Below are 12,581 nucleotides of genomic sequence, written 5' to 3' on the forward strand. Positions count from 1 at the left end.
ATAACCAGAGTTAGTTCCAATAAAAATGGTGCCTAATTTACAAGAAAAGACACAGAAATGGAGTGTGGGAGTCAATTATTTTTCAAAAATCCAGCACCATACAAATTCATACTGAAAACTTCCTACTTTCCTTTTAACTGTTCACAAATTACTACAATTCTTTTTCATGCCTTCTATCCCTATCCCTCTTTTTTCCTAAGCACTTGCTAATTATCCAATCCCCTTTTCTACTCTTACTCCAAAATACCATTTTAGGTAGCAGACACACACATATTGGTTCTTCTTTGTAGTATACAACTTTCCACCTAAAACTTTTGTAAAGTTGCCTCACTCTTTCAGAGAAAATAACCAATATTGTTGTTTCAGATTAAACTGTAATGTTAACACATGAAAAAACATAAATATCACTTGGAATATCACCAATGTCAGAGTGATTTTCATACTATTCTCTAGCACACCCTTCTTCTTTTCTCTTATGTCTTTCTTTCATATATCTTTGAGTCTTTTCCACACTCCATGGCCCCTGCCCTTCTCCTCCCCCCACCCCGGGTTAAATAATTCCTGAATTTTGCATATCAAGACCTGAATATTGACACTAGTGCAATGCTCTGAACATCCTGTGTTTCCTTCCAATCTTTTTCCAGATCTCTTTACTCCTCCATTCCCCCTTCTTGTCTTCTAGTGTCCCTTCCAGTTTCTCATTAGTTTTCTATATATTAGAAATTAAATTTAATTCAATAAAGAACATATGCACATTCAGAATTCAAATGAAATCACTTCCAAGAAACCTAAAAGGCTTAATTCTTTTGGCAAATAAAGACAGATTCAAGCAGCATTACAATTAAGCCTCTTAGATACTTTGCTAAATTACAGTGCAATATCCTACAATACCCCATCCTATTTTTGTCTCAATTTTTACATAGAATTCTTTGTAGAGGCAGTCAGGATGATCAGCATCTGAGTCAGTCAAGTTTTGCCATTAATCATGCTACCAACCACACCAAAATTACTCCGTGCCTCCAACTTGCAGTCTACTAACTGAGTTGCAAGTCTGATGAGTGCAGAGGGCAGAGCTCTGAGTATTTCAACAAAATCAGTTATCAAACCTGTCTCTCCTAATAAAATAGGCAAAAAGAAAAAATTAAAATCGTGTCCCTCTGAGATATGAACTTCCAAAGTTAGAGCTACCTCTACATTCACTGCAACTCCCAAGCAGTCAGTAGCCAGGGCAGGGAAAAGAGTAAAACTCTGCTAATAGTAGTGAAGACAGAGTCTTAAAAGTCTTCATACTTCACAGTGCTAAATAATCTTCTCTAATTCCCCTTCAGGCTTCTCCCTTTATCAAACAGCTTTTTTGCAGCCTGAATCTGGCTAACACTGTTATCAAGCTCCCCATGCACATATTCCTTTCTGGGATTCCCCTCAGCTTTTAGTTCCCAGATCATTTGCACTGCTCTCCCACAGTTCTAAGCTCCACAGAATATTGCAGCAGAAAAGCAACAGACAATGCTGCAAGAAAAGAAAGAGGGAAGAGAGATACTAAGCCTGGGGGTAGCTCTCATTCTAATAAAGTCAATCAGAGCTTTCAAATAAAGGAAATAGTGAAGAGAGAATGGCTCTTGCTTCAGACTGAAGTGTTCTTTCAACTCATTAATTGGCTACTTTTAACACTTCCTCAACCCTAGAAAGCATGACATGACTTAAAATATTTTTTTCCCCCCACAGAATTTACACATGAGAAATTGTGCAATTATTTTTCAGAACCAACATGTTTGGGAGTATCTCAAGTTAGTAGTTTTTGTGTCTCAACATGTAGCATCTAAGACTAGCCTGAGGTTTTCTGCAGCCATTCATGAGAAGACATTACTACTTCCAAATCACTGAAATTATTTTCCTCATAAATAACTATTTTTAAAGCTTGCTGCCACATATAGCTATGATATTAAAATAATAAGCAACCAATAGAACATAAGATTTTTACATATCCTAACGTAGGAACTAGATGAAGGGAATTACAAGAATGAGGAAACTTTTGCATTAGGGCAAAGGCCACATGTAGGTCCAGTGCAGAAAATCAGCAACACTATGAAAATGTACCTTTGATATGTAAAATATATTATTAGTCACATGCCTTTTGAAAAGTCTAAAATAATGTCTTCTGGCTTAAGTTCCAAAGTTTTCACTAAGCATATAAAATCACACTTAATTTCTTCCATATATTGGCACTGTCATTAATGATGTACACCTGGCTGTCAGTCGTCATTTCAATTTCAGAAGTGTTTTAATGACATTGTCATGTGATTTGAAGAAGCATTACATTGATTAAAGCAGCATTTTTAACTCTAAATTAATCAAGTTTTTGTCTGGAAATAAATACTGCAATATGCTAAATGTCTGGTTTTTAACAACACTCCAACTAACTCCACTCCTGCTGTTAACCAAGTAATTTGTGTGACTGAGGTAAATTGCCACCATCTGGACCTGGGTGAAATTCTTTCAATAATGAACATTTGACCCCACATTTTTCACGGTCAAAACCAGACATTAGCATCAAGAAGCCTGTTAAATCACACCCATTGAGAACCTCTAACCCTAAATAACCTCAAGCTTATGTACATAACTGAAGATACCAACTCAGTGGCTTACTTATGCATCAGATGTATTCTGTCTAAAGTGGGTAGTTGTGATCAAAAATAAATTGATTACATAAAACCCCCCAAGACAGTTCACTGCCTCAAGAAATTAAACTAAACCATATGATGAGTGCTGAGGTTTTGAAACCAGAGATCAAAAGTTCAAACTACTGTTTTTATTTCCTTTAAATTCCCTAGCAAACTTTGAAATTCTAACTTTAAATACTGAGGAAAAAAAAATCATGTTATTAGTTCTGTCTACTCTATCTTTATTTATAAAGTCCAGCTGCCCAAAAATCCTTATCTTGAAGTGATGGCTTACATTGTACACACAGAGCTTCTCTTGCTGCTCTTCTATTTCTTCTTCATTCCTAACTGACCCTTGGAATACTTCTGCATCAATGCCTTCAACTGGAAATAGGACATGAGTTTCAGTGAAAAGAAACATCAAGACGCCCTTCACCAGCATTATAGAGACCCCAGCAGAGCAGGTGTCAGAGTGGCATTGATGCATCTCATAGGGAATCTTCCTGGGAAGTCTCACTCTACAAAGGTTGAAGCCTTAGGGCAAACCTTTCAGTATTTCTAATTAATTTTAGAGTATCTTTACGTTGGTGGAAATATTCAAGTAGCCTTTAACCTAGGGAAGAATCTTGGAATAACTCTGCATCAATGCCTTCAACTGGAAATAGGACACGAGTTACAGTGAAAAGAAACATCAAGATTCCCTTTAACTTAGGGAAGAATCTTGTGCAGGGTTAATTGAGAATGGTTCCTATCAGAAGAAAACAAAGTTTTGTGCCTCACTACAAATCTTTGGCTAAATGGTGACTTTCAGAGGAGCCTTTTCCTTGCTGAAGTCTGTCACAGAACCAAAGGCACAGCCATGCAGCCACTCTCCTCCTGCCGCTCCTGGAGTCCATGTATATGGAACAGTTTCTTGCTCTCCAAAACATTCCCTCTTTTCTAATTTTTGCATCCAAAGCTTCCCCAACTCCTTCTTCCCCTCTTTTTCCAGTGCCAGACCCCTTTCTGCTTAAGAAGAACATTCAGGCAATTCTGTCCAGAGAGCCTGGCAGCTGGAAAACACTTTGGTGAGGTTCTTACATCTTACTGAATAGCACAAACTTTGGCAGTTTCTCAGCAAAACTTCCAACACCTTTAGTTGGCTGATTTTATAGCCAGTGAGTGTTCATCTCCATGAAGTCAAATCTCTCACACACACAAAAAAAGGTGAAGTCAGCCAAGAATAATATCTCTGCCAAAAGTGCTCTGTGTGACAGGCCACGGTTTCCCTTTTGTAATGAAGGTTAAAACTTAAGCACAAATCATTGTTTCACCATCTCTGGGATTTTCTGTGAAACAGTGTGATTTCAGGTTCCTCACAGAATGGAAATGGTCTGAAGGTGATGAAACCCAGGTAACAGGAACCCTGAAGATCTCTGGATTACCATCACCTCTGGTAATGAGCACAAGAGTGAAGGAGCACACACCTCATGCCTTGACCAAAAATCTTATAAAAAAAAAAGTCCTTTTAGACAGTACAAACCCAAATTAAATTATTATGGCTTTAAAAAAAATCAACCTAAAATCCTTTTCAATGCTATCCAGCTTTAAGTTTGTGCTAAAAAGTAAAGTAAGCCCATTTCTAAAGCACTTATCAAAAGTGGTGTACACAACCACGCTGGACCACAGCACCTAATTTAGCTTGTAGGACAACTCTGGTTTTCTTGATGGTTAGTACTGGGGCAATAAAAATCTTTAAATTATATGTCTGTGTGTTTTGGCTAAGGCATAGATCATCAAATTAGATTTTAAGGAGGAAAAAAAAAGTCCTTGGTGTATCTAAATAACTGACTGACTTTCTCTTTTAGCTTGAAGAAAGGAAAAAAAGAACAAACCACTATAGGCCATGAAAAAAAATTCTAAAATAAGTGTGTATCTTACACAGCTAATATTCTGCAATGATTTAGCAGACAATAATCATCCCACTTCAATTATTTAATTTAAATGCTGGTGTTTGTAGAGGTGAAGCCTTTTATCTTTCTTGTGGTTGCAGGTCAAGAACAGTAAAGACAGTGAACAGGTCATAAGAAATGGACTTGGCTTTAGATCACACATCATGAGGTCTTGTTTTTCACCTGCAAAAAAACCTTCTCCATTTTATTTAAGAACATACTGCAGATCATTGTAAAAGGTATGAAATGCCTGAATAAAGCCTGCACAAAGCATTTCCCAGTGCTCCTGAACACAATCCTCTGCCAACTTAGTGTTGCATGGTTGAGTCAGTGAAATAAGAGAGAATGAAAATGAGAAGGGGCTGTGCTGCACCATCCTTTGCCATCCTGGCCTTTAGACCTGTAGCTTTACACAGAAGCCAAAGAAAGGAGTCCTGAACATCTCCTCTCCCATCTTATGTGCAGCCAAGAAACAAGGGCATCATCTATTCATACCTGTGAGGTATTGCAATAAGTCTTCTCCCAGGAAGAACTCAAGGCAGACTAGGTCTCTTCCCAGAAGGTATTTTCCCTTATTTCTCCAATGAACAGACACTACCTCAAAGCTATCCTCCTACATTCTGGGAAAGGACATTCTGCCAATGTGGATATGCTGAAAAGGTTCTTTCTCTGAAAACTGAACTTATTACTTAAATTTCTTCTTATGAAAGAAGTAGTTCCTGTCCAGTCCTACCAGTATTTCATCTTCCATGCACAGAGCAGCTGAACTCATTTTAATGCAACTTTCATGCTATTTTCCTAGCTAATTATAAAAATACTTACTTTCGTCTTTCTGCCTCAAATTTACTCAGCAGTTTTCGGAGACCTCCATTCTTGAATCCTTGGAAATGGGCTGCTGGGGCTCCCACAGTGATCACATCATACAGAGCATCTGGAAAAGGGAGAGATTTCCATGTACTTATGCAGAAGGTATGGCAACACCATGGTATCTACTCTACAAGACATGAGGACGACAAGTCAGTGTCATTTCCAAGGAATAACTGAGAAGCTGTGGCTCAAGGAAAACCAAGAGCTAATCCATCTTTCTACAGAGCCACCTGCATATCTTGGAAAGTTCACCTGATTGCTACATCTCAAGTGTGTTTCACACTAGAACAATACTCCAGCTCTGCAGTTTCCAAAGCTGCCAAATAACTTTGGGGATTTCACTTTATTCCCTTTTCCATTATTTAACTTGTCAGGTTGAGATGCAGATTTTGCATTTCAGAATCAAGAGACAATTATGATGAAATAGTCTGAAACAGACCACAGAATTACTGCCAATGAATCCTGCATCAAGATTGTCTCCTGCTTGAGTGAAGGCATCTTTTTTTTTTTTCTTAATATAATCTTGATTTAACGACTTCAAGTGAAAAGGATTTGCTGATTCACAGAGAAGTTGCTCCAAAAACTAATCAGACTTTTAAAATTCTCCACTTCTTTTCTAGTTTAATTTTTTTTCCCTTCCACTTTCAGACATAATTACTTGTTTAATGCTAAATTGAAGAGCTCTGTTCTATGACCTATACTTAATTTTTACATAAGCTTAGAGCACAGTGCAAGGCAGCTGTTTTCACTGGAAAAGCTTCCAGAATGGGAAATAAACTATATTACTGATATTTGTGCTGAGACAACAAACTGCTGTTATTCTCTGTCTGCACTTGAGGTGTTGTGACACCTCATGATGAACGTTTTCTGTGGATGTCTGCTTACAGAACTGCAGAACCTTTTTAGAAACAGCCTGTGATTGATTGGCAATGCAGAGATGAAGGTCTAATTACATTCCAAATGATAATAATGATTCCTTTGAAGTTGAAATTTACATTTGTAGCATTTACCCTTGCACTGAGCAGTACCTCTTTTGTGCCCAACCTCAATGGGCTTATTAAAATACAGGTCAAGAAACATCAGAGGGTGATTTTTTTGTAAACTATTTTATTCATCAAGGGAGCTTTCTGTATAAATGAAAATCTAATCCCCTGCTAAAATAGAACTTTCCTTGCATTCTGATCATAAATATCCCTAAGAGGCAAGAACACTGTTCAAATGATTCACAGTTAATGAACTATGTTTTACTTCCAGACTTGAATCTCAAGGCATATCCACTGAAATTGATCTGAACTTTAATGAATTGGTGACTTCAATTTCCACTTAAAATGAGAAGTGACATAATTTCATCAGCCTCAGGTGAGCTTATAGATTCTTCAACAGCCCATTCTTTCAGGTCTTCATTGAGATTTATCCATAATACATAATCTTGGGCTATTAGAGCTCCATCAGTACTTGACAATAAGTCATTCTATTGCTTAAAACAATGGTGGCTTTAAAACAAAATAAGAAATTAACCCATCAGCTTAACTAGATAAGGGCTTCTGAATATGCTTACAGATAACTAATGAAAATACATTTAAAAGACTCAAGTCTGATGCTTTTTCTGACTGTATTAAAAATAGTGACTGCTTACAGCTACTGAAATTTAGTAGAGAGAGAGGGAGGGGGAGTTTTACATGGAAGAAAGCTTCCATTCAGCCTGTGGCCTCTGCTTAGCACGGCCAAGGAGCAGCTGATTGAGACATAAACACCCCAAAAACAGCTGAGCACTTGCAAGTGAACACAGGCATTGAGGATGGGGAGGATGAAGAAGTCTGCTTATCCTGGTTATGGGCATGGGGCAGTCACCCTCCCACTTCCCAGAGCACAGAACACCAGAAATTGCTGCAATATTTGGGAGAGATGACTTGTGATGTGTTCCATTTGCACAACAGTGCAGCTCCTCTTGGAAGGACAAGCATTTCCAGCATGAGGAATCTGGTACAGGGAGGTTCTGGTTACTCAACCAGCCAAGAACTACAGCTGGCAACTCTGTCTCTCTGGAGACAAAGCTTAAAATCCAGCAGTGCCTCACAGGGGCTGTATCATATTGTCATGTACTCATCCAAAATCATAAATTAACAGATGTTGGGTGCTGAAAAAAACCCTCAACGCTTCCTCAAATAATTACTTCAGAATTTTAAGGAAGAAAATGCAAATTATTATAGTGTGAGGAGACTGAGCTTTAAATCAGTCATCATTGTATACTATTTATTCTGAATCAACAATACACTCACCTCCTACTTATACAAGTGAAACAGGACCAGTTACACACTCACCAAAACCCAGTATTTTCTTGCTGTGCAGAAATATATCCTACCTGCTCACCACTCCTGCCTGAATAAAACAGGTTTTGCAACACTGTGATAACCACAATGACACCTCAGAAGTTCCATAAACCTAAGGTTTACCAAGACCAATTTCAAGCACTGAGGGATTTTTATGTCAAGCACAGTTCAGTCTCAATTTGAAGCAACTTTCTTGCCTTCTCAGGAGGCAGGCAGTGTCTCACACTGGCCAAAAGCAAAATAGGAATCTCTTCAGTTCACTGAATTTATTTAAAACAAGCACACTTCATGTATAATGAGGGACAAAAGCAAAGCTATGGCAATATATAAATGTAACTTTTGTAATATGATGAACAGAGGAAAATGTGGTGTTACTCAAATGGACAGATCCAGTTCTCCCCTACTGAAATACTGTTTTTCTCCAAGCTGCTTCTACTGGAAGTTTAAACACACAGATATTTTCTATTCCATATCAGAACCCAACAACAACCCAAATCAAAGGTCAGGAAAAGTAAAACTGTTATTGAACATGTTGAAAAAAAAAAAGATAAAGCACATATCTGTGTGTAAACAAGATGGGATTAAAACCTATTAAGATATCTGACTGTGGAAGGGTTAATGACAGCTTCACAACTCATCATCTTGTGTAATCACCACCTCTGTGAATGTTTACATGCTATTTCTTTTTTTTTTATTATATTCCAGGTGCTCCTTGTTTTAAGCCAAGCAGAACACAAGATTAGAAAGACCAACTTGATGTCAAAGAGCTGCTGACACCAGAAGGATTGGTAATTCCTACAAACAAATTGTACATAACTAATGGAAGACAGCTCTTTGGTGCTTATAAAATGAAACTTTTTAGTAAACTAAAGAGGTGGAACAGTGGGTATGTGTTAGGTAAAGAAAACAGTGAACATAACAAAGGTGAACAATAACAATCTTCAATTACTTTTTGTTGTATTTGTCCTACTGTGCTAGAACAACAGCATAAACATTTAAAAAAAACCCATTTTGCAAACAGAGAAATAAAAACAAAGGCTTCAGTCTTCCACAAATATTTGGGCAGTCTTCTTCATTAATGTTTTGCCATCTCTAAGCTGAAATATAACACAAATAGCCTTATCTAATTCTCATGTCAGGGAAGTGAATATTAGGTAAAGAAAAAAGGGAGAGTTCTATAATTTAAACAAAGTTCTAAATGTATAAGATAATTCTAACATTTACCTCTTTCTGTATCCTTTTCAATTATGGGTTAACTGTATGCCAACACCAAAGTTGTTTTGCAGGAGAAAGGATAAAAAGCCTTAAAACCAAAACAAAACTCAAGTAGTGGAAAATCTGTGGATGGTTTCATTCCTCCTTTTTTGATTTAGCAAATAAAAATACAGTGCCCTGTTCCCAGAGAGCTTTTCTTGAAAAGACATTAAATTAAAATTCTGTCCACCTGGAGTCATTACAAAATCTAAATATGCTTTTGAGTTAATTAACTGAAAAATATTAGCTAAATTAGAATTGTGCCACCACGTTCTGTCACTATAATTTCACATCTTCTTAAAATGCTCAGAGGAACCACTGCTTAGTAAAAGAACTATTGAAACACCAAACCAAGAGAGTATCTAAAAGACAACTAGAAGTCCTCATGTTCCAACTTTGAAGTAGATGAACACCAGCAATACACAGTATAATACACCTGTAATTATTGTTTATACTTATTGCTTTAAAATTTGCTTAGATTCAGAGTGCATTTTTAAGGCAAAAACCTTACAGAGTGTAATTTCCATGTTTCTACTGTGACAGCAAATGATGATGCTAAAAGTTGATGCTAAAACTATATGCTAGCAGCAGCAAAAGCATTCTGATTTGAACAGAATAACAGATAACATTACAAAATCTCATTGCCTTTTCCAGAAAGGATTAGAAGTTCATAGTATTTTCAACATAAGTGACACATTCGCAATGAACACTAAGCAAGTGCTTATGTGGAACAGGGTAGTACTGAAGAAGCTGCACAAGCAGCACTTGGCTCATTAAGGCTAAGAAATAGGATATATCAAGTTTAGAAGTAAAAATTGTTCTTATATATAACTGTGCTCCTTGCATCACCCAGGTTAGAGAGTTCATCCCAGTGATCTCTGGCAGGAAAGATACTGAGTTTTATTATTATCTTGGGTGGTACAGTGAGATAAAAAACCCAAACCAACCCAAGAAGCCACCTTAGAAACAGGTAAGATTGGCTTTTACACTACATTATGGATCACAATGGAAAAATAGGCTGATTTCCTAGAAGGACCAGTTTCTTACCAAACATGGTGTCAGTATCAATCATGAGAGTATTGGTTCTGTACTGCTACAACAGAATATTTTTAACCATGCAGAAATTACCAATACATATCTGTGATCATATATTCTGTACTGATTTACTTGTTTGAAGTGTCTTAGAAACAAAGTGGGCACAACACTGAGAATTAAAAGCAGAACTTAAAAGAAATTTAGCTAACTACTCCTCAGTTTTCTAAGATCTGCAAGCAGTATTCAAAACCTGTGGTTCCAAAAGATGTGGCAGAGAAATCCCTTGTGTAGTTAATTTTGGACCTAATTCCTAAATTTCAGCACAGACTGAAGACTTCTAACTAATCTCAGCAGCAGTAAAACCTTGGTGCAGGTTTCAGAGTTTCTAGAGAAATCCGGAGGATGGCCAAAGTGGTCACTTGTCTCATACTTGAGACTGGTCCTCTACAGACACTACAGACTCAGTTGCTCCAGAAATATTCAAAGCAACAACAAAAGCTGACAGTTTGGGATTCAGAAACAGAGGGACAAACCTAAGACAATTAAATCAAACTCTTGGAAACAGGCAGATTTCCAATTTATACACAAAACAAATGCAGAAAATAACCACAAGTTAGAGCCCATTAAAGTTTCTAGAGCCCATTAAACAAAATGGAAAATGAAACACTGTAAGCCTCTGGAGCAGTACAGATTTTTAAATAATGAATTTGGAAGCTTGATTTTGATTTTATTAAAAAGCCAAAACAACTACTGAATAAACCAAAAAAGGAAGCAACAATCTTGTTGCCCTCTGAATCAAACCATCCTGCATGAATCTCACAAGCAAGCTAATACTATGCAAATTATGCAAAAGTTTACTATGCAAAAGTAACTATTTTCTCTGATATTTTTTATTTAGTACTCTTTCACATCCGTAAGTCTAAATTACACATAAATTTTCCTTAAAAAATAAAATAATCCATTTAATAATATTACTTTCCATCTTTTTATCTGCATCATAACATGTCCCTGCCAGTGACACGCTCAAGGTGAATGAGATTCAAGTCTTGAAACAGCCCAGCCTTTGGGTTCTGTTGTTGTGTTTTAAGATTTCACTTTAAAGTATGTCCACTTAATGTTCATCCTTACAACTGGATACATATATTCTGATATTTACACCTTTAAAAAGGCTAAAATGGAAACTATGCCTCTCAGGTGCAAATATAATTGTATTTCAAAGTGTACTTTTTCACACTTGGAGAGTTTCCTTGCAGAATACCTTTCAATCGAGGGCTATGCACGTGCATTCTTTGCAGATGAAGATTTATTGGGATGAATTCTAATGTTTTTTCTCCTTTGCTACAGCTTGATTTAAAGGAAGAACCTGAAAAACAAAAGTTCAAAGAATCATTATCTCAAGCACCCAGCAGATGTTTTATTGTCTTTTGAATGCTAGGACAATAATTGCATGTTAGCAGTGTTCTTTATTTTTAATGTGTAATTGTGTATTAGCAGAAGAATGGTTCACTAACTGAATCTCAGCATGGATCCATATTCCAAGTAACAAAACAGATTTTAATTCACAGAACAATCTCATTTTTTTAGTCTATGGGAAATCAGTCTGCAGCTGCCAGAAACAAAGCCACAGTTCCTGTGCATTGGGCTTATTATGTGCTAAAAACACAGGGGTAGAGAGCTATGATGGCACCTAATTTTCACCAAGTAACTTTTTTTTCTTAAAACCAAATGATTCAATTGATTAGGCTGTGCTTTTACCCTAGAAAGTTCAAATAAAAAAAAAAAACCTTTAACTAGCTTAAGAAAAGCTAAAAGTTAGATTTCTTTCTAAAAAGCCAGAATCATGCACAATGCTGGAAAATATCTGGTTGCATACTTCAAATCATACAAGATTATGATTAACTCTGTGGTGGTATAAAGAAATTAAAGCTTGACAGGATAAAGATGTAATTTACCTGGAGATACTTGGTACAGCAGATCCATATATATATATATATGAAATAAAAGGGTGTCAATTAGGAAAGATACATGCTCCTATCTTCTCATTGAGGCAGCCCAACTTTTATTTTTTACTTTTTTTTTTTAATTTGAACAGTTCAACCTTTTTCTTTAATTAAAAGAAAAAAAAAAGATTGTACAAGATTGAAAAGATTGTCCTTTCTTCTTCTTCTGGGACTGCACGATGACTGAAATGGAAAAAGCAATAAATCTGAGGGGTTAAAAAAAAAAAAAAAGTAATTCAGGTCAAACTGAAAAAGAGAGGCACTCAGGAATCCCACATATGAGGCCAGAAAGCAGAAGCCTGATCTAGTTTAAAAAAAAACAAACCTTACTAATGTCTTAAGCAGAAATGCTGCTGATTGCAAACTCCCAGTGCCAGGCTGGGTGCCTGGTCCCAAGGAGATCTGGATATCCCCTGCAGAGGGACAGGTACTCCAGAGTATTGCAGTTTTCAAGATGTTTCAGAATAGAAACTGCCTGAAGCCAAACTCAGGCAATGTGCTGAC

The 12,581-nt window shown here is 36.7% G+C and overlaps 1 protein-coding gene across 1 annotated transcript in view; it reads right to left on the minus strand.

The window, feature by feature from the left end:
• Positions 1-12,581, minus strand: part of INPP4B (inositol polyphosphate-4-phosphatase type II B) — a 272,455-nt gene that overhangs the window by 64,133 nt on the left and 195,741 nt on the right. The window contains exons 15-16 of the mRNA XM_030450753.1: positions 11,336-11,440; positions 5,414-5,522 (exon numbers count right to left, since the gene is read on the minus strand). Coding sequence (XP_030306613.1) covers positions 5,414-5,522; positions 11,336-11,440 — 214 coding nt within the window. The remainder of the gene's footprint in view (positions 1-5,413; positions 5,523-11,335; positions 11,441-12,581) is intronic.

Source organism: Calypte anna, chromosome 4B, assembly GCF_003957555.1.
Source record: "Calypte anna isolate BGI_N300 chromosome 4B, bCalAnn1_v1.p, whole genome shotgun sequence".
NCBI lineage: Eukaryota > Metazoa > Chordata > Aves > Apodiformes > Trochilidae > Calypte > Calypte anna.